The 27988-nt window shown below is 34.8% G+C and overlaps 1 protein-coding gene across 3 annotated transcripts; it reads right to left on the bottom strand.

The window, feature by feature from the left end:
• Positions 1-33: 33 nt before the first annotated feature.
• Positions 34-27988, bottom strand: LOC140744447 (cytoglobin-like). 3 transcript variants are annotated; one of them, XM_073076035.1, is made up of 4 exons: positions 27840-27988; positions 5777-5937; positions 3475-3700; positions 34-2464 (listed from the first exon to the last, which is right to left on the bottom strand). In XM_073076035.1, the coding sequence occupies exons 2-4, from the start codon at positions 5929-5931 to the stop codon at positions 2324-2326; spliced, it is 522 nt and encodes a 173-aa protein (XP_072932136.1). In that variant the 5' UTR covers positions 5932-5937; positions 27840-27988; the 3' UTR covers positions 34-2323. The 3 variants fall into 3 exon arrangements, with proteins under 3 accessions (XP_072932136.1, XP_072932137.1, XP_072932138.1); XM_073076036.1 differs by having other exon boundaries at positions 27669-27949; XM_073076037.1 differs by having other exon boundaries at positions 27700-27949.

Here is a 27988-nt window from a genome sequence, read left to right as displayed (position 1 = left end):
ATTTCAAATAACGAATGAAATAAAAGACCGAAATTAAATTGTATAACTTGAATTTATTTACAAAATACGAAATAGAGTAGAAATAGTTTGACATTACATTTATGTGCAAGTAAATAATCATCTTTACACATGTCAATAATACTAATTACAATACTCATGCGTACACAGCAGATATTTAAAAATAGGCGCCAAAACTATTACACCATTAGTATTTTTTTAATTTGCTAAAATAAAACGGTAGTTAAAAGTCCTAATAAAATTATTCATATATATATTTTGAATTAGCAAGAGCTAAAATTAGCAACAGTAAAATATTTTTTATTATTACATTTTCATCAAAGGGCCTAGTTACAAGTTGCCTAAATGAAATATGTATAAGTATAAAAATCTATTCAGAAACAATGTTTTTTATCTAAATCTAATGACTATAAAGCCACGTGATATTTCTACATTTATCTAACAATAAAATTAGGCTGATGGTATTATGGCTTTTTTAGATGTTTTTCTGAAAAAATGATAAATTACAATAAAACAGTCGGTTGATTGAAGTCACATAATCCAGAAAAATAAATAGTTAATAGTGAGAGTTATGGTAAGAAAGAATGTTGCTTTTTACTCACTTCGAGAAAGGACCTCCTTTGTAATCAATTGTTACCTTTGGAATAGTAACGTCCTTAGGCCGATTGCAGACCAAAAGTGTGACAAAGTGATGGAGAAGTGGGCCTTGGTTTAGCTCGAAGAGCGCTATCGGTGCACTCAACTTAGCTTCACGTATTTCGGTAAGTTCACATAGTTTTCTGTCTGTATACAAGTATGTGAAGCTGAGTTATGCCAGCCAATTCCTGGTCTGCATCAAATTTTGTTAATCGACTGGCGCTTCCATGTATAAGGCCCGGCGCCCATTATAGGTATCGGCAAGAAAAGGGATCCTTCGGCATCCATACATGCACCGTCCTCAAGCTTGCCGGAGTATCTCAATATCTTATGCTTCGATATTGAGATGCTCCGGCATATCTGTTGCTTCGGCGCCGGCGGCGGCAGCACGGTGGGCGACGGCGTAACGAAGGATCCCGAAGTATCCTGAAGCATCCTTAAAGGTGCCGATGCAGTAGCCTCAAGCATACTGAAGCGGTATTTTTGTTACTACGAACATATATCATGGAAATTTCTACTTTATTATCATGAAGTTAATGTATAATGCTTTTTATGACCTAAAATCCTCAGCCGTGCCGATGCCGATAATGGGCGCCGGCCCTTAGATTTACTTATGCATGTCATAATAGTTAAAAATAACTTACGAGTACTTAAAATATTTACACTGGTAAATACAGTAAATACTAGGTAAGTCGAAAATATTAGGTATACTTAAAATGCTAAAATACGCTTAATAATTACCAAACTACTTCATTTATGTGTTTGGTGAGATATCCATCGTCATTAACCATAATATTGAATAATATAATCACACTACAACTACGATTAAAATATTTTTACATTAGAAAAATGAGTTCTTTTGCAAAACGCGCAGACTTATTACTGTTATTGACAACATATTTTTAACTTATAGATACACATACATTTATTTAAGTTGGGATTATTTTACAGCAGTTCGCCTTTTCCCAATTTTGTTATATTTTAATATGTGACATGTAAGCTGCTTATCGTAGAGTAAGATTTAATGTGAAAGCTTAAGCTGTATTGACATCTGCAGACATCGTACGTGGTACATAGATATAATTATAGCGTAGCGAAAAAATTCTAAGTCTATGACGTGGTAGCCATTAATCCCTACTTGAACCGCCACTTGCCTGCTTAACAGATGATACTCTAAGCTTGTCTGTGCGTTCTTACACCATTGAAAAGAAGCTTATAGATACTTATAAACTATACATAACTTATTGTGTTTGTGTTATTAGACCTTCAGCTAGCGCGACGTCGTTTTAAAACTAGTTTCACGCTGCATATTAATAATTCAGCCGCAATCATTTTGCCGAGTTCACGGCTTTAATGAGTTAGCCTCTAAATTCATCTTAGCGCACTTAACACTACGTGCGTTGTCGCCATAACTTTTAAAGCAAAATAAGTATTCCTCATTTCACGTTAACATATTAACAATCTGAAAACATTGTACCAAATTCAATGGACTAAATGAGTTAGCCTCTAGCGCAGTATCGAAGCGTAAACTCTGACATACAGAGAGACCGTGGCTTTGACACACCTAATCATTCAATCAGTGCGCAGTTAACAATAGTGTTTTTCTCTTCATAATACCTAATATTTGGCGTTACACTGGCCTATGTTACATCACAGTTCTCTACTGCCGTTATCTCGATTCTTCGGGTGGATCCAAGGCTACAAACATGTGTTTGTACCAGAAGTCAACGGTTTTGTCCCACGCGCCCAGAGTTGGCTTATCCAGGTGTAGTACCTCGATGAACATCGTCACTAAAACTTTCTTTAGGTCCTGTCGACAATAGAGTAATTATTAGCACGTTAATCGGTTAATTTCAACTTGTTTCTTAAGGCTATTGGTGGAAAAGTGTAGTGGCAAGTAAGATCAAGTGGTAGAGTTAAGGTAAAGAAAATAAATCGAGTGTTTTTTTCCGCTAAAAGACTGTCGCTTGATACTATATAAAACCATATTATATAAGACCGTGTACTGTTGTGTTCTGGTCTTACACCAGCAGCACCAAAACTTAAGATTTAAGCATCTATGGTATAATAAACTTCAATTAAAACACGAAAAGGTTATATTTAATTGAAATGTAAGCACTTTAAATTTTGAGTTGTTATTTCGCTACCAGCTAAAATTAGGGTAAATCGCAAGTCTTGCATAAACTACCCCGAAGATGGCTGGCCTAATTACGTGCCATATTATTCTACGTACGTCCGTGTTAATGAGTTTTCCGGGGCGGGCGGACGCGCCGCTCGTATGTATGCCTACACACATATCCATAGCAATACGTTTCTATCTATAATGAAATACTACAGTAAGGGCCTATGCCGTTATCAAACCTCTTGAAGTACTAAATAAATATAAGTATATACGCGACGTGTAAATAATCTCTCTATTCAGGGAAGTCGGATAAAAAGTATCAAGTTAAATACCACAATTATAGCTTTATTATTGTACGAGAACTATTGAGTTATAATTTATACATTTGATCTCCCTAGGACAGTGTTTCTCTAATAGGGCGATAACGCTCATGAGTGTAAGAGGTCTAGAGAGATGTGGTGTCCAAAGAAAATAGGGTGTTGAAGCGGTTTATGGGTGATGGTTGGTTATGGTTTTACAATATACAAATCTTAATAGACCAAATGGAAGTTGGCGATTTTCGAAGCCAATTTTTTTGGCGACATATTTACGAGTAAGATAAGTTTGAAAACCTTTGCCCTAACGTAGGTAAGTGTATTGTGTGAGATCCTCTCATTTTGATTTATATTATTATATTAGATAATATAAATCATACCTACCCTAAAATGCTGCTGATTTATCTTCCTCTTGTGGTGTGATTCCCCAATCTTGTTCATCATAACAGCAACCACTTCTGGTTGGTGAAGATTGATGACCGCCAGATTAAGAGCAGTCATTAGGTTGATCACATGTGCTTTGAACTGTGTGTTTGTCTCGTATTCCTCCTCTGGTAGCTTCCGTACCATCTTGAAGAACTCTTTGGTCTCTGGGTACGTCCTAAATAATCTGAAAAGAAGACAATTATTGTTAAGTTGTATATTTTAACTGTTAATGGTTATAATCCGTAAGACAATGTAGGGGCTGGTGTAATGTTGGTCTATTGTGTGATTTAAAAAAATAGTGTACACAAAGACACTTTGGTAGAATTTGGTTATACCTTCGTAAGTTCGTAATACATTACAATAAATAACAGACAATGTAAGCATGACATTTTTAAAGTCCCTTTACCTGTTACTTACAGGAGCACAACAAAAGCATTTTTGTATTTTTTTCCGAACAGTGTAAAGGGATAAAGGAAAGGAAAGTTTTAGTGTTGTAAAAATCCGTGTCCGATGACGTCAGTTAGCGATTGTTAAAGTGTGAGTAAATATAAACTTTTCATTTTGCCTTATTTTTACCTTACAGCGGAGCGTAACGGTTTTTTGAGCGTAGGTATATATTATGTATGTGTCATCCTTTGGTATGTCCTAAACCCCAAATGGTGTAAAGGATTTTAACGTCTGATTTGTGGGAGCGACACAGAGGTTTCAATAATGATTGCTAGTTAAAGAATAATGGCTTGCATACTGATTATGTAAAAGGCATATTAAACTGTGTTACGGTATATTGAAATGCACGTGTAGGAATTTTTAATTATTATTTTTTTTGAATCGAATTAGTTTATTATGCAGTGATTAAGTTCAACATAACTATGTGTTATTTATTATCTATACAGAGTAATAATTAGAAACGGCCTATTTGGTTTTAATTTTGAATCTAACAAAAAATATTAAGCTATACAAAATTAACAACTTTATATTTAATAAATAATTTAAATACCTAAATATTTATCTGTTTAGCATAGCAATATATATTCTACAAAGGTCAAGATAAATCGTGTAACGTTTTAAAATTCAATACAAGTTAATGCAGGAAGTAATTTCACGGTGAAGATGTTATTGTGCTGCATAAGTTGAAGGTCGGTGCATTTATTTCAAAATAATATATTACTTACTAGTTGTCTTATTCCTGCCGTGAACATAACTACATATTTTAATTTGAGGCTGGTTCATTTAAACAAACAACTTTCGGAAGAAATTGGCTGTGAAGATGGACAGACAAACGCGCAAGTGGTCCTATAAGGGTTCCGTTTTTAGGTTTTTCGTTTCGTACAGAACTCTTAAAATACATTTTAAACTCACAACTTAAACCAGCGTGTCAAAAACTTATAAAATTTGCGAAGGTGTTTCATAAAATGATCTTCAAAGGATGCTGCATATTATGACTCTACAACGGAAACCTGCGTCCGTACTCTAAATAAAACGTATGTGCGTAGATTTAATACAAATAAATAGTATTTATGCAAACTCTATGTATTCTAATAATGACACTATAATATGTTGAGTATACATATTAGTATATGCAGGAAGGTGTCTACGCATTGACGATGTGACGGTTTTTAAACATCGTGTATCATACCCAATTGCTTGTCGCACTTAAAGCTTTCACCTTAAGAAGCTTTCATCATATTCAGGATATTAAGGTAAAAAGTTTACTTTCTAAAAGTTAAGTTACTAGGTCAAATGTTTGCATCGTCAAACTTTGGGTTCGGATCACAAACCCCTTTAAATATTCAACATTTAAAGTTTACACCTTTTTGAAGTTTCACACACTAGCTTGTTTAGCAATAAAGCTTAAATAGTCATGCTCTCGGCGATCTGAAATATAGTGAAACTTACATATCTGAGAGTCTGTAAATAAAATCGAATAATTGTGTGAAATATACTAATCCGCACTTGGCTCGAGAGGACTGCACTTAAACACCTATCTTCCCAGCTCACCCCGCCCAGATTACGAGTATAATGGGTTCACGATGAACTCTATCTTACCTCCCGGCACCCCAGAAGTGGCACAAAACTGTACATCATGGTAAAGGAAAACATCGTGGGAAAGACTTCACAGTTGAAATTTAGAAAAAGTTGTAATTATTGAATAAAAAAGTTATTCAATTGTAGTGGACTATTGTTTAAACTTAGCTCAGAGAGGAGATTTGTGTCCAGCAGTGGGACAGTATTAATTGACGAATAGATTAAAAATGCATACCTCTTAAGCAGTTCAGTGCCAGTAGCCACGCAGTTTGCGTACACCGGTGTCCAGGATTTCTGGACGGCGTAGACCTCGCGTCGCGTTAGTCCGGAGAACGGATGCGGTGCGTCGGGATCGCCGCCCCACAACAAGTAGCTTATCCAACCACCCATGGTTCTCTAAAAGAAAAAATATGGTATATTTTTATAAAATACTAAAAAGCAAATTGTCCATATGATGGTCGGTGGTCGGATTTAAAGAGCTTTCAAATGAAATACATAAATTACTTGCAGTCTCCCAAAAATCAGGGGGTTGGAAACGTTTTTCTTTGTATTGCATTATATATGAATACAAAGAAATGCAAAAGAAAAGAAGGTGGTAGAAACCCATGTCGTTCGGCTCTACCGCGACACCTATTTCAGCCTAATAACAGCAGTGTTTGTGTTACGAGTTTATCTTTTTTAGTATTTAATTATCATTTTGTTATAAAGTTAATTTCCAGTAAGTAAGTACTACCACGGTAATTCATTGATTAACGACAAAGATTTGCATTAACGACACTACTAAAGGTACTAAAGGTGGACTACGATTAATGCTCGGTAGCTAATGGCAAATGTAATTTATTGTCGCTTTGTTAAATTAGTTGTGTTAGAAACGTATTTATATACGTTTACAGTAGAAACGAAACGAGCTTGCAGTTAACGTGATAAAATTGGGTTGAAAAGATTGCATAAGACTAAATTGGAATGTTTCACGAATTTATATTTTTTCAATCTTTAAACTAAAAGGGCAATGCGTCACGGTAAAAGGTAGAAATCGCCAAAAGCGGGGGCCTAGGAACACGTAGGGTTCTTTTCGTATCTTGATTTTGTTATACAATAGCATGAATACTGTTATTTGCTTTATAGAATAAAACGAACATAGGAATAAGGTCCAAAGAAGTGGGTACTGGGCCTTGGGTAAGAACATTCTCGTGTCGCGCGTGTTTACGCTCGTACACGCGTCCAACACTTATGAATTATTTCGCTGCTGTCTCTTCTAAAGCTGTTTTTGTATGCGAGTAAAACGAAGAGTGTAAGTAGCATGCGTGGGCGGTATGCGCGACAGGAAACGCGAGTTATAAAGACTTCTATCAATTGTTTGATTAAATTAATATAGATATTTTCTTCACGCCAACTTAATATAGTATTGTTCAAAATTGTATCACTGAAATCAAAGACAGAACTATTAGTTCAAACAATGAATTTACTACGAGTATTTTTTCTACATTCTTAGCTCTAAATGTCGAGCTAACTTTTTTGCTACTCACAAACCTGTATTTGTTTTGTTTATAAATACAAGTACAGAAACACACTCATTGAGAATACATAAATAAATCAATCTTAAATAGAAAAACAATTACTTATAAGGATTAACTAATATTTATATATCGCAAGTTATTGTGGTATGTGGATATATTTGCAATAAATTATTAATGTAGAAATCATTTAAGTACATATATGTTATTTTAATTGGAATATAAAGTATGTGTTGTTTTCAGGTTTTAATGTGTTTATTTAATCGTTGTGATTTCAAATTTTATTGGCTTCATAAAACATAGTTAATGAGTTATGGTTTATAGGCGTGGATGTGATGTAGCTTTAGTATCTATTCACATGTACTACAATCAAACTACGCGACGGCACCAAATTTCGGGAAATCGTCGTTATTTGTGAATATGTAACTACTATACAGCTATAAAAATGTATTTTTGCGGTAGAGTTTGTAGGTATTTGATGTGATTCATATCGTCCACGCTGCTTGGATGGCAAAATATCGTCACGCAGTTGTCGTTGTAGTGGTACTTGTGAATAGACACTACTTTTCGATTAATTTTAATGCTTAAAATGCTTGATGAATCCACATTTGTTTTATAATATAGACCTGACCACCTGATTGGAATGAGACCTGATTTGAATGCTACCTGATGATGACCACAGATGCGGTTAGTTATATACTTAAAAAAAATTGACGTACCTGCTTCATATCCAATTTGAAACTGTTGTTCCGTAGACATTGGTTTTCTTTGTATTGTATTCTAAATTTATTTATTGTACACATTTTAATTTTTTAACGTTGCAAATAACTTGGCTGTATATGTTTGTGGTCCAAGACGTTTACTTTTAAAACTTTTTGGCCTTTAACTTTTTTTGACACAACAAAAGATGATAGCAAAAGAAAAATGGTGCTCAGGTAAATAAAGAACAGCATTATTGCAACGTCCTCTCTATCTAAACTTTTCCTTTCAAATAACCGATGAATACTAAAGTGTTTATTCATTAAGTAAAGCTTTTGTACCTTGTCAGCGTTATCTTAATGAGAGACAGGCTGACACGACAAAAATAAATATTGTTAAGTTATCACCTGACTACCTATTTATCCCATTGTAAGATTCTTACACACTGTGTAAATATTCGAAACGTATAAAACGACGACGTCTCTAATAATATAAATTAGGCTGTTTCTCGGCGTCGCTCATGTTGACGCTAAAAACAGTTTACTTATTTTAAAAGAAATATATTTGGGTTTGTCTTAATATGCCTTTAATCACCAACAATTTTTTACCTACTGTTTTTTTATCTGTTGCCTATGAATAGGCCCAATCCTTAGCTCGCATGCTTCCATACTATAAAAAGCATACCTCACTTGAAACAATTTACACAAGGCCTAAGTAAACGAAGCAGTTATATTCTTTTTGGGCTTAAGTATGGTGAATTTGTCACACAGTCAAAGCTTAGCTTCTTCGCATATCTTTGGTGGATCGTTAGCATCGTATGAACATCTTGTTTCTTTATTAATGAAAGATTGCGGCAATCCTTACTTACTATGGTTATTAGGTAGAAATAGGAATTGAGAACTTATATAAAAGAACTAGCTGACCCGGCAAACTTTGTACCGCCACACAATCTATTTATCAAAGATATTTCATATAAAATATAGCCCGTGTTACTCGTGGATAATGTAGCTTTCGTACGGTGAAAAATTTTTTAAAATCGGTCCAGTAGTTTTTGAGCCTATTCATTACAATAAAACAAACAAAGTTTTCCTCTTTATAATATTAGTATAGATATTATAATACCAAAAGTAGGGTAAAGTCGGGGGTGGTAAGTTACTCACTATTTAAATGAAGACGAACAAATATGGACATTGTAGTTGTTCAGGTTGTTTATCTGTGGCGAATACGTTGTGTAATTAATGTGGGAGTATTGCTTAGCAATTACAATAGACAATTACTGTGCTAGTATTGTTAAATTATTCTAGACGCCCCACATATTTCATTTGTATTAGCTAAATGTAGCGCCAGTTTATATTATGTCTACTTATAACTTAATATATTAGTTTGCAGACAATAGACTTGCTGTTTGAAATAAAAAAAAATCACACTAGGAATAGATGTGGTAACATTCAAAAGATACCCAGTGCTGTAGGAGCGATACTGAGTTATGTGAGATTTTTACCCACTAAAACCCCGCCGGTGGCCGTTCGCTGTGCACCGTTGAGTCCGTTGAGGACGCCGGAATCTAAAGGAACACAACCGGAGTTCACCGAGCGCGGTGCCCCTTTCGGGTTCTGCTCTGGAGGAGCAAATTACGCTCTTACACCATCTGGTGTTTACGATAGTATGTGTCCCCACACTTCGTCTGTCCGGGGTAGCTGGGTGGGAACGTGCTTCCACTCTTGCCGCCTGCAAACCCAGAAGCCTCCCTTGCGTTGCTTCTGAGTGAGGGGATGCCGTAGCCCTATTGTGGTTCTCGATATCGATGCCTACTCGATCGTAACATACCTACTGGTTCTACATCCCGGAGGTAACATGCGAACAACAGGGAGCTAATACACGACAGTTCATATCGACCACTACCGCCGAGAGTCGCTGACAATAGGCAGCTTCAGATAGATAGGTCTATTTACTACTTGAATCGTATAAAAAATGTGGTTATTTATAAGTTTTCTTCAAAACACTGATCAATTAGCATCCGGGTGACTGTTTGCTATTTATTGGCAACTTCCTTAAAAGTTACATCCGTATAAATATTTGCGAACTGAAATGTTGACAGAAACAATACGAACGCTGAACAAAATACTGGTATTGTAATTTAAATAGTTAATGTGGTTCCGACAGATGTTTGGGAAGGCAGGAAAACGTCAATCTATTAGGTATGTAGGTATACATTAAAAACAACAAAAATAACCATTTGATGATATAAGAAGAATGTAGTAGGTAGGGCATACGAACGTAATTCTAAACTTTTTTTAAATAAAGGGGGAGTAGCAGCAGAATTTGATATACTTTTCCGAGGCATTCCAGCTTAGTTCTCAAGGGTAGCGGCTCATCTGACGCTGAGCTCAGGTAGGAATCTAATCTTACCTGGGGTTGATTATAGATGTCCATAGGCGGCAGTAGCCACTTACCATTAGATGGACAACATGCTCGTCTGCTACATCTATGTTATAAAAGAGTACTTAATAATTGAAAAATACCTTTGTCAAAATAAGAAGTGATTCCGATTCTCACTAATTCATAATATTTAAACGTGCAAATCCAAATAGGCGCCGAAAAGGCATCTATTATGTCTACATTGGTTATAATTGATTCTACGGTTTACTTAGTAATGAAACGTGCAAACAGCACGTATATCAGGTTTCTGCAAAAAAGCTCGTCTGTAGTGAGTTTAAAAATAATGTTGTATGTCAAGAAAAACTTGTTTTAGTTTTGTTTGATTGATATGTTAATTATTGCTGACACAAAAAGAAAAAAACATTTAATATTCGGCCATTTATTTCATTTTCGAAACTACAACATGACAAACACGTGCTATTATAATTATATATATTGTTAGAAATATCTATACTCAAATTATTTAATTATAGTATTATTTTAATTATTTTCATGATGTGTTATTTTTATAATAATAAGTGCCAATTTATATAGTCACTGGCTGTATGCGTTACACGATTGTATGCATTAGCATAAAATGAAGAAAAAGAACTCTATTGGCGCGAGAGTTGTTTTTTACGCGGGAAGAATATAAGTTGTAAACTGGTCGAAGAAATTGTTTTATTGTATTAATAGAGGTCGAAGGTGGTAGAACCCTTTGTGGTTCGATTCCGGCGGCACCACCGCCACATATATTTCTGCCTCATAACAGCAGTGTTAAGCGCTGCTGTGTTCTGGTTTGAAGGGTGTGGTAAGGTGACATACTTTTCCGAGGCGTACTACCTTAGTCCTCAGGGGTAGCGGCGCATCTGTGGCTGACTTCAGGTAGGATATCCAATCCTATCTGGGGTTGATTACAGATGTCCATAGGTGGCAGTAGCCACTTACATTCAGGTGGATTGCAAGCTCGTCTGCTACTCCCATATTATAAAAAAAAGTTGGACAGGAATATAGTATTATTTTCATTCATTAATCGATAGTCGTTTTTAACTAAGTAATCTGGAGGCACGGCAGTGCCTCCGCAAGTCGAACAAAAAAAAAAAAAAAAAAGCGGCACGGCCGTAGCATTCTTTTCTCGAAGCAATTCAGGCCATTTTCGACCTCCTTCAACTTCGTTCTATGTAAAGCTAGAAGCTTGAATTTTTAGGAACTATGCAAGCATTGCACACAGTATATTTTAAATTTCATTCAATTTGAACCAGTAGTTTAAGAATTACAACTAGTCAAAGTTCTTAATTTATAAGTTTTACTGCAAAAACAATGTGAGTACTGCGAATACTTCTTTATAATAGTATTAAGTTACTGAATTCTGGTTCGAAGGATGTGGTAAGGCAGGCTTTTAATCATGAAAGGCATTCTAAGTACTTTGGTGTAGGGTGAAGGGTCACAGACCTCGTAGGAATGAATGCGCGCATAGATTTCATAAGGGAACAGGTAGGTATATCGAAATATGAGGCGTTTAAAATATCAGATTAGGTACTTAAGTTATATTTTGCAATATTTTTGACATTTTAATAAAAATCACAGGTAGGAAAAATCGCATGCCTGGGTTTCGAACTTCGGACCCCTTAAAGAGGCTAAAATTCGACCATTGTGTCACCAGATCAGTGCTCATCTGTTTGTGACCAAACTGTCATGTGGGGATAATAAAAATAACGCGAAATATGTTACTATTATATTAGTAGCAACAAATTTGCCCTCAAACTTCAGTAGACAACTTATCCTTTTCGGAATTAATAAATAATAGATGTTACAAATGGGCGGTTACAATTTTCTGAACAAAGACTTTTCCACAAATAACAAAAGAAAATTTCAAGACATTAGCTAGTAAATTTACATAGCCCAATATTATTATAATGATACGATACATACCTATACGTATATTCCCGATTATTTTATTTTATCGGAACTAATAGCTGTGTCATCGATTCGTTTGACCTCTTTGTGTCACAAGTTTGGTTCGGGCTTTATTTAAGAGATAGACCTATATTTTTACAGATAAAATAAAAGTTTATATTTGTCTATGGACCCAATGTTATGTTATTTTAAGTAATTTGTTTGCATTAAAACCTGTTTTATATTTTTATGTCCATTCCATTTTTAAGTCATGTATGCATATGTAGTCTGTGCATATATTTTCGATTATCATAGGTATATACCTAATTTTTTTATTCAATATTTGGAAGTATTATGCCATGATTTGGTGTGGCGGAATGTGGTTTTAGTGAATTTTACGAAATCTATTAAAATAAGACTTCTCAAGTTTGCGTACCTAATTAAGAAAAAAAAAATTAAATATTGACCCTTATTTATTTTCAATCTATTTTTATTTTTTGTTACCGGCCTAGGACATTTTACTTCAAGACAAAAGATCAAGTGACAAACAGACAGATAGAGGACGCTAAGTAATAGAGTTGGTTTTTACAATTTGGGTACGCAACCCTAATAAACCATATACTAGACAACGAGTTTGTCGTCCATCAAACGTTTCGGAACCATTTTTAATTTTCGCCGCTCCCCTTACCTTCCACGTGCGGAGTCTAACACATGAACCGATATGAATTTACCGAACGTATTTGCAATCCAAATATCAACGGCGTCGTCTGACTATACGTTTGCAATGACAATATTTGCGCAGTCGAAAATAGCATTCGTTGAGAGGTAACGAATGGTCTCCGTAAATACTTCACACCAAACTAGTTACTGACATTTCGATGGAACCATTGTTTGTATGACTTATCGCCGCTAGAATTTATACAATAAATTCTGCAAATAGAATTCGGTTAGAATTGCTTCGAATAATTTGTGACGCATGCATTGTTTAAACGCAGTTAAAGATAAGATTGTTTAATCTATATGTTTTAAAATACAAATATGAATTTTATTGAAATGTAAAAAGTTTTTCTAGGATCTAAAATAACACCATTTTAAAACTATACTTACTACTATTATTTTGCTATATTTAAGTGTATAAAAATCTGTTATTAATAGATGACTGCAAAATTCGTCTCCAAAATATAAGGGGTTGTACGAAGGGTTGTAGCGTCAATTTATGTAATCCGTCCGAAAGCAAAGTACATGCTTGTGATATGCCTATAGTGTGTCCTTATGCTTCAATAGCATAGTAGTAGTAGAATAGTAGTAAAAACGAGCATGTAGTTCACCTGACGGAAGTGCTACTGTCCATAGACATCTGTAACTAAGTCGGAACGCCTCAGCTAACTATGTCTCCCTTACCACACCCTTAAAACCAGAACACAGTGTAGAGTGTAACCTACAAACCTCCTTCTATCTCTATATCGAAAACCTAATATTTGAGATAAAAAAAGAAGAAATGTCATATTAGGATGTCGTGTCAATTGTGTATATACGAAAATTAATATTTTATCATTTTTATTTCTCTTATTGTTCGCTTACTTTCGCTTCTCAATCTTTATATATATATTTCTTATGTGCGTGTGTATGTCACTGAACTCTTCCTAAACGACTGAACTGATTTTGATGAAATTTGTTGTGTGTGTTCAAGGGGACTTGAGAATGGTTTAGATTCACAATTTAGTCCGTGGGAAAAGGTTTTTTAATTAATTTTTAATTCGTAAGTAGTTATAAAATCGGAAACTATGCATTTGATCAAGTGATGATCTTTAGCAAAGTTGTTGTCCAAGAGCCCACGAGGATTTGGGAGTTGGTAAGACCAATTTTCGACAGATGGCACCACTGTCATTCGAATGCAGGTACAAATTTTCCGTTTTATGTATGACATATTATTTCTTTAAAATGCGGGCGTAGCCGCGGGCACCACTAGTTGTAATATATAAATCAATATAATATAGTGTGTCGTGTAAATAGCTTCGAAGTATTATTTCTAACGACGCACCACAACACATCCTATAACAGCATGAACATAAATTTTACACTTTGCTATCTTTAGCAGTTTGGATGTACTACTCAGGTTTATTAGACTACTAGACTATAAAAATCGTTCATCATTTAAGCAATGATGTATTGGCGTAGCACCTACACGACCGCAATTATATCAATTGATCGTCATTTCAATTTAACGAGCTATCAAGTTTAACCACTTGGGATCTTGTTATGTATATCATTTGCTTGAAATATTCATTTTATTTTTAGGTCATATCAAATTCGGTACAACGAAAATAGGGTGAGGTTTGGTAATTTTAGATATGACGGATATAAAGCTTAAATGTTTTAAATGGTTGCAGTTTTTTGGGATTGAATAAATAATTAAAATCACACAAACACATTAACGAAAGTTATTAATCTTTATAAGTTGTTATGGTTTATGGAATTCTATATAAATATCGCCTAGGTATTAGATAAAAGTTTCACAATATATTACTTTTTATATTATTGTTGTAGTTTCCTTGAAAAAGTCATTTTAAAATAGATAAGAGAGGATTTCTTTCTCTACATAGATATAAGAATAATGGCGGTGGAATCATAAAACTTAATTATTATAGATCTTTGATCGCGTGAGAAAAGAGAAGACAATTTAAAAGATGTTGGCGAAAAAATCAATTTCCACATAAGTAAAGCAGGTTCTTTCATGCAAAGATGTAGACATAATGATGGTGGCACCATAAAACCGAATATCAATAGATCTTTGACCGTGTGAGTACTCGTTAGTTGAAAAAATAATCAGTTCATTTGACATAGGGCGAAGCGTCGCGGTTTCTGGGTTAACGCAATTATTGGAGTTCGATTTATTTGACGCCGCGTCGCCGCCCATCACATTCCAATTAATTATACGGGACCAAATGAGGAGCAATAACGGAGAATGCTCAGTGAATCTCATCATTTGTGATATTATCACTTTTTATAAAACTTTCATTGGGATTCGGTATGTGGCTTCTTAAAAGGAACGACAATGTAGCTATATAAACTGCATATGAATTGCAAGTTAACTGCAAAATTGCAGTTGCATGCAGTTTTTGCGCAGTGTACATTTGCGCGCGTTATTAGACTGCCTAGTTATGTATTCGTTAGTAGCTGTAATTTTGTTTTTAGCTTGTAGTTCGAATGCGGTATGTGAATCTAAATTAGATAAAAAGATGAAACAATAAAAAAATGAGCGCTAATTTTTATTAACTACAAAATTAGACAAAACTAAATAAATAATGCATTGAATATATGCCAACTTTATTTTAAACACATTGATTGGTGTAATAGTAGATTGGTTAGTTTAGGTTAGTCTAATCGAGTTCTAAAAAAAAATCAACGATGTGTGAAGCCAACCGATTCGCACTTGGCCAGTGCGTTGGACTAAGACCTAAATACTTCTTACTTTGAGGGGAGTCTCGTGCCCAGCAGTGGAATAATAATGGTTGACGACAACATATGAACTAAGGAAATAAATAAACGTAATATAAATAAATGGCGTGAGGCGAGACGTGGAGTTAAAACAATATTGTAATTCTGTTAGTTGTGTAACTGTGCGTGAGCATAAAGTATTTCTTTGTACAATAAACATTTTGAATGAAATGTGTAAATACACGCTAAAACGTCATCAACTCATCATAATATTGTGTGAACATACGAGTATATTTTATTATTGGTTTAGTAAGTTTATTATGTTGAAAGTAAATTGTAGAAAATCTGTCACATTATAATTTATCGAATAATATGAAAATTACAATTAAATAATTTAAAATTTACTTTTTGATTTAGGTATAATGTCGTTTTCAGCGATTGACTCTTATTGACTCGATGATTCTTAACTGTAATCTCAAATTAAAAATCCTGATCAGAAACCTGTGTGTAAGGGAAATTCTGACCAAATCACATTAACACAAAAATAAAATTACGTTATTCGTAGTTACGAATATAAGATATAAATTCAAAGTATTTTCGTTTTTTCAAATATTTTTTTTTTTAATTGAAACGTGTCTTAAATAAATGTATTCTTCCATTAAGTCCATATTAACAACAATTTACAGTTTACAATTTTTGAAAAAGGAAAGAGTTTCTCAATTCGATTGTTGTTTTAAGTTTGTTACTCGATGACAAAACACAAAATAATATGGAAATGTTCCGAACAACAATTGTAAAGGCGTAGTCAAACACATTACTAATGCAACCACTTGATTTATTTTTTTACCGATACGCTGCTGTTTTATTAATATGCTGGCGAAGTACGATATGACATATTTTACGACCTTAGAGTGAGAACACACGTAGCGTTTTTCTTTAGCATAGACTCAGAAAATCTGTTTCATTTAAAAACTTACGAGCTCGTAGTTTTGTGCGGTTACGTAGCCGAGGCAATGGAAAGAGATCGATATAAGTTTCCCACTATTACAGTGATAACAACAGTAAACTGCATACACCACGGCAATAAAATCGCACCGTGAAAACGGCACCTGTAAGTTACATTCATTTTATATCTACGCATTTCTGCGCCCGCGCGCGATTGCGGAGAAAAAACGCTCCGTGTGACCTAAGCCTTACGTCGACATAGGTTAGTTTTAAATTTAAATTACATGGCCTGGCGCAGTCGGATAAAAAACTAATCACATACTTTTGCGGCGTAATCGCTCAAGTGATTTATTATAGTTATTGTTTTTACCAATGCATTGTACGAGATCGAGTGTTACGCAAACACGTACACGTTTTTGTTCATATGAATTAGTTTGGAATACATACATAGTTCTATTGCGGTTTTACAAAAATATTTGGGACTAGCTTTTGCCCGCGGCTTCGCCCGCGTTTAAAAGAAAATAATATGACATACTAACATACATAAAACTGAAAATTCGTACCTCCATTGGAATAGCAGTGGCGCCATCTGGCGAAAATTGGTCGTACCAACTCTGAAACCTTCGTGGGCTCATGGACAACAACTTTGCTAAAGATCATCACTTGATCAAATGCATAGTTTACGATTCAATTCTTACTAATATCAAAAAGATCGATTCTCCGATTAATCGATCTTAGATCGCCATCCCTTCTTCTAATTAATAAAACCAGACAGACATACAGACAGACAAAGTTACTTTCGGATTTATAATATAAGTAAGGATTAAGAATTAGACATAATATTACTTGTAAGTTTTATGTTTGTTTTTTGTCTAACTACGGGCATATTATTTATCTTGATTATAAAAAGGTTTGTTTTTGTTATTTGACTACTTTAATTGAAATATGTTTTGATTGCCAAAAGTAAACAACTCAGCTTAAATATTTTTTGGTATTCTAATTGATTCTGATTGTTAGCTTATTTCAAGAACCCGTCCAGAATAGCATTTTGCACGACTATTACTTGTACTAATATTTACGTCTCTACAAATTATTGCTCATAAATATTATAAACACGATATAATCGATATGTGTGAATGGTACGCATCATTTAGATACTCGCGGACTATCAGCCAAATAACTTGCCGAACAATGACAAGCATTTAAACACCACATACAGCAGACGCAATACTTTATGCTAAGCCACGAATACTCGGCCAGAGCCTGAGGTCGGCCACGGCTGCGCCCGAGGACTAAGCTGGAACGCCTCGCAAAAATCTGTCTCCCTTACCACACCCTTCAAAACGGAACACAGCAGCGCCTAACACTGCTGTTATTAGGTAGAAATAGGTGTGGCGGTGGTGCCACCGGAGACGAACCACAAAGGGTTCTACCTTCAAAAGAACCTATTGTTGTGTTGAGGCACCACCACCACAACTATATCTGCTTTATAACAGTGTTAAGTGCCGCTGTGTTCCGAATTTCCGATTGTATAATAAGGACATACCTCCGCGAGACGTTCCAACTTAGTCTTGCAGGGTAACCTATTTGTGACCGATCTGGGGTTGAAGTCTAACCTTATCTGAGGTTAATATCAGATGTCCATCACAGATTAGTAAGGATTACTGCCACTACTAAGAAGAAAATCTAACCAGTTTTGACAATTGAAATTGTCACAGTCATCTATTTTCGTGTTTGAAAAATATTAAAAAAATGTAGTTTTCTCCGCACTCTTACTTCGATTAACTGTTTTTGTACCACTTAACTGCGCCACCATTACACCATTACAGCCACACTAAATTACACCATGACAGCCATTAGGTTAATGGCTGACAGAATCGTCAGCCGTTTAAGCAATTTAATGGCTTCCTTCAATTATAAGGCGCTGAGATATCTACGAGTATACTTATCTATGGTTATTATAGATCAAATCCTTATAACATTATCTCTATTTACTAAATTCATGACACGTTTCTACGTCACGTACATCGTGACATGTTTGTCACGTCGTCTGCTAATTGAGTCACTGCATCTTCGTGAGCCCAAATAACACGTGGCCCATTGTTTATAATTTGACTCATTATAACGTTCTCGTGTTTTCCTTTGTTAGTGAAATGTTATATATGACATGTTATTAGCCAATTATTGGCGCTGTCCCGTTGACCTTACAATTAATGCCTATTGGTCTAAGATCCGAAGCTAAATCGAACTGGACCGAGCTGATAATAGAATGAAACTCATTTTATAATGAAATTAGTACATTGGGTAATACATTAAAAATGGGTTTGCTAAAAAAATCCTGGACAGGATAATTTTAATTATTTTTTGAAAAATTAAAATTTAATTGAAAATTAAATTTTGCAACATCAAGATAATAAGAAAATTCTATTCTGAGTGAATGTTAAAAACATACAGAATGTGCAGGCTTTGGGTTGCCTATTATTTACGTGGACGAACTACTGGGTTGTCAGGTATAAACAGGTATTTCGCTGGCAACTACTTTCACTCATGATGATAATAGATAAAATTTTATATCAGTAGAAGCGCTGTTTTATTGTGAACACGTTGATATAGGGTTGTCTGCAAAATGAAAATTAATTTTTCAAAAAATAATTAAAATTATCCTGTCCAGGATTTTTTCAGCAAACCCATTTTTAATGTATTACCCAATGTACTAATTTCGTTATAAAATGAGTTTCATTCTATTATCAGCTCGGTCCAGTTCGATTTAGCTTCGGATCTTCTACTATATTATAAATGTGAAATTTATCGAAATTTTGCTTATCAAAGTTAAAATTTGACAGTTTTTAGTAGGTATGTATAATTTGTCAAATTCGATTTTTAAAGATTTGTATAAATTGACAATTAGTATCGATTGAGCGAGCACTTAACCACAATAAAACTTACATATACATATTTCACACATATTTAAAGAACATTTCGAAAAATTTTGATGATGTGTTCTTCTTAAGTAAATAAATAAATAATGTCTAATGCCATTAATGAGTTTATTTTAGTCATATTGGTAGTAAAAATGTGTGATACACGATTATAGTCTTCTTGTGCGTAATATTATAGGAAATGCGTAATCTTTTACGCTATTAAATATATTACTGCGGAAATTAGATACTATTTCGATACGTATAAAATTGTTATATGTGGTTGTTTTAATATTGTTAAACTATAAACGTTAATAATAATATGAAAAAGAAAAATATTATAATAAAAAAGTTACGCTTTCTCTACTCACCGTAGGATTCCCTGTCGATACACAAATACGAATACACGAACACCCAGACCCAGAAATCTAAATCTTCATTTAGATTTGACTGGCCCAAGATCGAACCTGGAACCCACTGCGTGTCAAACTAGTATAGTGACTGCTGTGCGACGCGCGCCCTTATCCTTCACACATGAATAGGTACAGCAGAGGTTACCTAAAACTGTTGTCACATGTCAAGTGTTACTAATATGTTTGGTGATGGTGCCACAGGAGTCGAATCACTGGTTCTTCCCCACCTTTAAATCTACACCAATATTATAAAGAGGAAAACTTTGTTTGGTTGTAATGAATAGGCTCAAAAACAACTGAACCGATTTTAAAAATTCTTTCACCATTCGAAAGCTATATAATTCACGAGTAACATAGGCTATATTTTATATGAAATATATCTGATAAATAGATTTTGAGGCGGTACAAAGTTTGCCGGGTCAGCTAGTCTGTTATATACAAATTAGGCATGTTGAGTAATACAGGAAAAATTGTTCGAATTACGTAAAATTATAAAATTTCAACGTACTCGTAACTCATTGTATTTTCTTAGAAATTGGGTTCGGTTATGTAAATGGAATTGCGGTTAAAATAACCTAAAGCAGTCAATGAATCATTATGTATTAATCATTAATTTGTATGACATAGTAATGTATAGTTTTGTAATGCGATTTAGTGTAGAGAAAGTTGTTTTTAACTATTTAATACAAATAATAAGCGAACATTCTGTTTTCAAGCAATGATTTCAAAGTGCTCAAAAACAGAACATACTGTTTTTAATCAATTTCAAATACATGAGTCTTTTTTCTTGTAAATAAATAATTATTGGTGTGCCATCTCGGGTGCTCGCCATATGACATTTAGAATGACGTCACTAAGTTAATATTGCATTGTCATCTACACCAACTTATACTGTGTCTACACCAAGCGTGTATACCTACTTTCAGAACCCTTAGTATGAGTTTTCAGGTTTTTACAAAAATGGCTGTTTTTGTATTTGCCTATACATTTCCAATCACCGACCCAAGCGGACTGCATCAGAACTAATTGCAAATATATGGGAAATACGTAAACAAATACAAAAACAGTTATTTTTGTAAGAAAGTAAAAACTCATACTAATGGTACAGCTCAATCGGTTGGGGTTACATGGTAATTTCTATAATCTATATTCATGCTGTAAGGGACTTATTGGCTATGTCTGACTGAAAGTAGAGATACTTAGTTGTGTCGATCCCAGTTCCGATTATGTAGATTTTGAAGTTCATTCAGATGTAAATTATTTAGTCCGTCTCGCCGTTTGAACGTTCTCTTCTTTTTTTGCATTTGCATTAAGGTACGAAACTTTTGAAAATATTATGGCCAAGTTTATCTGCTTCAATAAGTAAAGGTTATAATAACAAAGGTAATATTTGAAACAAAAAGAAATTATATTAACGACTAGTGTTCGCTCGGTTGTTGAAATTGGCCATAAAAATCATAGTTATTTATTAGTTACATATTTATGTAGTTGTGAGTTAATTCCTTACATATTCAATACTAACAAACAATAATCTTTATTGATATTATATTGTACAGAAGCGTAGCAATGTTTAGAAATGAAATAAAGTGCGAGTGTTTTACTAATTAGTAAAGAGAGTGGCGTGACTTCTACTTCTAATTAGATTAAGAAATGACACGCGGACATCATGAAAATACAGTATTAATGATCTATAGTACCTCTTCTACAGGCTTTATTTTAATGTTTTCTTTTTTTCATTTTGATATATTCAACAACCGCAAAGTCACAATCTCCACTCAAGCTAAAAATTTAGGTGTGCCACTGCAGGCATTAATATATCTTGTAATAACAGTGTTAAGTGTTTTGGCTTAAAGGGAGGGGCACAAAAAAGATAAAGGAAAAAGGTTCGAACCTTATTACTTTTTGGTGGTAAAAAAAAACATAGTTTGACCAAGGAAGCATCATCTACACAGTTATTTCTAGCAAAAAACAGTCCTTGCCTTTCGGTGGAAAGTTGTGGATGTCAGCTAACATTTTAAAGGTGGTAGAACCCTTTGTGGTTCGACTCCAGCGGCACCACCGCCACACCTATTTCTGCCTAATAACATCAGTGTTAAGCGCTGCTGTGTTCCGTTTTGAAGGGTGTGGTACGGGAGACATACTTTTCCGAGGCATTCTAGCTTAGTCCTCAGGGGTAGCAGCGCATCTGTGGCCGACCTCAGGTAGGTATATCTAATCCTATCTGGGGTTGATTACAGATGTCCATGGGCGACAGTAGCCACTTACCATCAGATGGACTGCATGCTCGTCTGCTACTCCTATATTATAAAAAAAATAATAATAATAAGCCATTTTATTCCTAAGCAAACAACCTGTGATTGATTTCAGATAGTTCCATGTGAAGTTTCATATAAAGTTGGTTACATACGTCCATGTGCGGAGTGACCATACCATTAGGTGTTTGCTTGCTACGAGTACTACAATTTACAAAACATTCTATTTTCGAGACACAAGTATGAAAATAGTTAAACAATACGTAGAATCGTAGCACAAGCAATAAACTGCGAATAATATGTAAAATTCGGTTAAACAAACACGTTTTATTTATAAACTGTCGCCTATCGACTCCGAGTCTACTAAAGCCCGTAGTATGTAATATTGGATAGAATCCAAGACGAATCGATATGCAAACGGAGCTCGACACAGTATTACCTTAGCGCTTGTAGCTTAGTGGTGGAGTATTGGAAACGATGTTATATACATTTTAAAGTGTCTTGTAATAAACATAGGTTAGAATTTTTCGCAATATTAGCTGCTACTGTGCAATATGGCGGCAACTATTTCACTGATATGTCCCACCCCGGGGCACAAATCTCTCCCTATAATTTATAGCGTATCCGTTTAAATATTTGATTTAAAAATAAAATATAGTAAAGATAAAATATGTATCTGTTGAATAGAGAAACTCCTTTTTTGAAGTCGATTAATAAATAAACAGAATCCTAACTCGTTAATAATATTGAGTAAAATAAAGTTTAATTAAAAATATACCTAATTGAAGATAGACTCTTGGTAGGTTAGTTTCATCTGCCACCATTTTCTTACTGACTTGAATTGGCAAAGAATATAATTACACTTTGAAATTATCACAAGTGGATATATATTTTTAACCGACTTCGAAAAGGAGTTTCTATGTTCTACTCTATGTTTTAAAAGGTTATTTTAATTACACTACTTTAAGAATAAATAAGCATAAATACTCCATAAATAACGGCTAAGAACTGCATTTAATTTTCAACAAAATATAGCAATCTTGGAAGGAACCCAAGACGAATCAATCAGTAAGGGCAAAATAGTACAAATAAACCTCTTTCGTTACGTAGTGCATTGATTGAATTCGCATGCACCAATGAATTTTAGTGATTTCTGCAATTTTAAACGATTATAATCATCGTGAAACGCTTGGTGCGTTATTAATGGCATACCTGTTCTTACTGAATAAATGAAAACTTTGGTGATTTTTGTTAGTATTAAGTGACATTTAATATTGTTTTTTCATTGACCTACCACTAGGGAAATTAACGAGTACATCAGTGATGCTTTTTATCAAAATAAAAGTCTTTGTTGCTTAAGACAATTGATCGACTTGGCAGGGCTCTGCCGTACCCCCAAAGTTTTAAAACCCTATTGTTGGTGCTGTGCACTCAGATCTGATTCCTGTAAGATTACCAACTGCTGTCCATTATAGCAGGCTTTTCCGACGGAGAGAATCGCGTTAAAAATAAGACACTAGCGGTCGCCCATTCAACTTCTGACCATGCCGGATATTGCTTCATTCTATCGCATAAGTCTTGAATCTTTCCCGTGACTCATTTTTTTAAAAAATGGACTAAAATCAAATAAAATTATTTCCATAAAAAATATACAACCGACACAAAATACAGCCATTTAACCGATCGCTTCGCAATCGTAAAACCTGCTCAAACTCAAGCTCAAACTTTCGCAATCTTGTCACTTGCTCTTTTGAGTGGTTTTTCGGGAACTTGGAACATTCCCGATAATTGTCTGCGGTCTGAACTCCGCAAGTTACAGGGCACAAGTTACAACGTGCAAACTTTACTTATAGAAATAATTTCATTTTAGATTCCGTTGGAGATACATTGAGTTTGAAAGATATATTTCGAGGGCGTAAGCTACAGATACCGAAATATTAAAAAAATAGGATAAATTGGTAAAAATATATTTTCTAGAAAATGGTAGAATTTTTCGTGGTTATTGGGAGGCAGCACCGCCACACCTATTTTTGGCGTAATGTTGTTCTGATTTGAAGAGTCTGATAAGAGCTCTCTCTGTAATCAATGTCTCTACACTGATCACAAACACTTGGACGGTGGCGACAATTAAATATGATGTATATTTTTATGCTGTTTCACTAATTAAATAAAAAGGGATTCGGTAAAGTTACTTATGCTTATCATAATAAAGCTTAAAAAGTGTGGAGCTTTATTCCTTGCGTTTAGATGAAAGGGTGTGAATACCTTTTAAATACGTGACAACAATCTTAATCTTCAGGAGTGGCGACGTACATATCAGTAGGCTTCAGGTAGAACCTGTTCTATATGGAGTTGTACCCTTACTATGAGTTTTTTTACGTTACGTTTACTCAATCCATTATTCTGTTCCGTTTGCTTCAGTAGACTGAGTAAACGTAACAATAAGTGCTCAAGTCTTTTTGTCTGCCTCACATGTTCGCAAAAAAGAGAGACAAAACATAAAGCGCCATTTTGTCAATTTAGACATTTACTCTGACGTTACTGACACTATAGTTCTGATACAATCCGCTAGGGGCGCTGATTGGAATTTGTATGGGCAAATACGTAAACAAATACCAAAACAGTTATATTTGTCAAAACGTAAAAACTCATAGTATAGGGAACTGGTTACAAAGCGTACTCGTTTACTATTTCAATGCACAAAAATGTCCATAGACAATAGTATCTAATTAGAAGTAAAACGTAATCTCCAATGATATTCGAACCCTCAACCCACATGCGAACCGTATTGGCTAATAAACGATCAAACTTTGTTATTCGCTTTATGAGGTCAGTATGTGGGTCAAGTTCACGTGAACATGGGATTGTATTACCTATTGTTGAGTGCTGGTTTTGTGCGAGGGATTTTCATTTAATTTGCTCATGCAATTTGCGTTAATATTATGTTAAGAGAAGTAAAGATTATCTTTACCTCCATCACCTTTTGAAATCGTTAAAAACGTCTTATTTCTCGTCTTCATCTTCATCTTATTTAACGTCAGATAGATTTTAAGACCTACCTAGAACGATAGATGCATTGCTACCCTTGTGACTTTAGTCAGAATTTCGTATATTTTTATTATCTTAGTAGCGGACGAGCATGCAGTCCTCCTGATGGTATGTGGCTACTGCCGCCTATGGACATCTGTAATCAACCCCAGATAGGATTAGATTCCCACCTGAGGTCGGCCACAGATGCGACGCTACCCTTGAGGACTTGGAACGCCTCGGAAAAAGTATGTCTCCCTTACCACACCCTTCAAACCGCACTTCACAGTAGCACTTAACACTGCTGTTATTAGGCAGAAATAGGTGTATACGCAAGGTAGAGCCTAACCATGCCCTTTAAACCAAAAGTAGGCCAAAAAAGTAGACCTACCTGGTTAGGATAAGGATTAGGATTAAATAAAGATAAAAGATATAGGTATCTAATCTAGATATGACATCGACTTTATAACACGTATACAATAATTGTTTTTGTTATTATCATATATCTATTGTGTTAGCACACACTTCATGATGTGGTGTCATATTTTATATGCCAATGCTAAGAGTAATAATAACATGCAAATAAATATCTCTCGTAACATATTAAAAAGGTTATACGAAGCTGTGTAGTTCACATTTATTATATACATTGAGTTTTATGCGTTTTTTACGAAGACGAACATGCAATCTGCCTTATAAAGTGTGATGGTAAGTTACTGTCATCCATGGACATTTTAATAAATGAAAATAAATGTAAGAAGGCAAAAGCGTTTATAGCCTAGCGGCCGAAACTTGGCCTTTCGGGGATTCAAATACCTTCAGGCATCTCAGAATTTTTTTAAAGTTATGTGTATTAGTCTATTTTAAGTTTACCAAAACGCACTTGGCCAGCGCGGTGGACTATGGCCTAATCCTTCACATTCTGAGAGGAGACCCGTGCCCAGCAGTGGGACAATAATGGGCTGATGGCGTTGATGACATTTGTATTCGAAATTAATAATTGCTTGCTATAACGGTAAAAGAAAACATAGTGAGAAAAAACGGTACATCTAAGATTTCTTAAAAAAGTTTCTAGATATATGCGTAGTCTATCCACTTTCTAGACTTGGCCACCGCGGTAGACTATGGTTTAAAAATCGTCACACGATAGGAGACTCGTGCCCAGAAATGAGTCAGTAATGGGTTAACGATGCTCATACCTTGAATTTTATGTGTGTTTTACGAAGACAAATATGCAATCTGCCTTATAAGGTACGATGGTAAGTAACTGTCACCCACGGACGTTTTAATTAACTGCAAGTAGAACGGTAATCCTATCTGAGGTCGGTCGCAGATGTGTTGTTGCTCCTGAGGGCTAAATGGCAATGTCTCGTCTCGGAATGTGCCACCTTATCTCGTAACTATGTACATTTCAGTAAATAATGACTCTATCTTTATTTACTGACGCCCGTTAGTAATTAGGTCTTAACTGATTTTTGCCTACAATAGTTCGGAATTTAACGATATAGGTGCCCAAACATTGGAATTTAGAATTTTAACCAGAGTTTGGTTAAAATTGATTATTACTAATGGGTATAAATAGAATTAGCAAATAGTTTTTTTATGCAGAAGTAGGAAACGACCGTGTAGTGCACCTGATGGTAAGTGGCGACTACAAACCATGGACGTCTGTAACGAATCCCAGATAATATTACAATGCTATCTGTGGGTGACTATAGACGCGTTAGGTACTACCCCTGATTAACGTATCGGAAAAGTATAATTGATTTACCATAGCCTTCAAAATGAAACAGAGCAGCGGTTAACAGTACATGGATTACGTAGAAATAAGTGTGGCGATAGTGCCTCCGGATGCGACCTACAAATGGCTCTACCATGTCTCTGGGTGCGAGCTGGCTCTACCACAAATGGCTCTACCACTCTCAAAATTTGTTTCAGTGAAGCTCAATTGTGTTTCAGAAGAATTTGAACTCGTTTCCACCCGCATGTACTATAGTGTACAGTTTTGTATTTTTTTGAAGGAACTCTACATTTTCTGCATTTATAGTAGAGTAGGGTCGTGAATCTTTGCATATAGTTGAAAAGGCCCTTAATTGGTCTAAATAGCACAGACTGACAGATAACATTTAATTTTAACTTTATATAGTATCTTACAGACAACCAAACGAGACAATAACATGGCATTTAACTATATAAAAATCTCAGACACTTTTTATTTATTTATTTGTAAACGTACAAACCGGAAGGCGTCCAATATATTCTTAATTACAAAAAATATGTTAAATATAATTATGTCTACAATAAAACCGGCTTGAAGTTGATTGAAAGATATAAAATAAACTTGATACTAATAACTTGATGCTTTTAATTAGTAAAGATAAAACCCTATGATATTTTATACTGATTAATATTTTATACTTTAAGACCTGTACTCTGTACTACCTAATAATCAGTTCTATCTTAGTAAATACATATTTCTATACTTAGAAATCCATTATACTGATTATATCTGATAACGTTAAGTAGCGTATCATTTCAAGATTCATACATGATAACACCAATAATACGATAAAGAATAACCAATTCATGAAAATAATGTATACTTACTTCAACTACATCCAAGCTTGAAAACACTTACTATTTCGTATGCGGTGTTTATTTTTTTATTAATCCAGGTCTTATTCACTGCCGGCGTAACACTGCGGCCTTTAGCCTACTTCTGAAGACGGGTACATGAACGGGTTAACAGTACACATAAACACCTATTATTATACTTACAGTTTATGGTATGATTTTAAAGTTTTTCCCGCGTGAATCCGCGGCGCACGTGGCGTTTGGTACAGACACGCACGTATCCGGCGGAGAGTGTCGTCGTACTAACAGTTTTCAGTTGTTTACTACCAGCCGCCCCGCCCGCCCGCCCGCAG

This window comes from Epargyreus clarus, unplaced genomic scaffold (genome assembly GCF_041222505.1).
Source record: "Epargyreus clarus isolate Ecla_fem2 unplaced genomic scaffold, WU_Ecla_fem_2.2 ptg000008l, whole genome shotgun sequence".
NCBI classification, from domain to species: Eukaryota; Metazoa; Arthropoda; class Insecta; order Lepidoptera; family Hesperiidae; genus Epargyreus; species Epargyreus clarus.
Note: the sequence above shows the minus strand (reverse complement) of the source record. Positions and strands in the feature narration are given on the sequence as shown.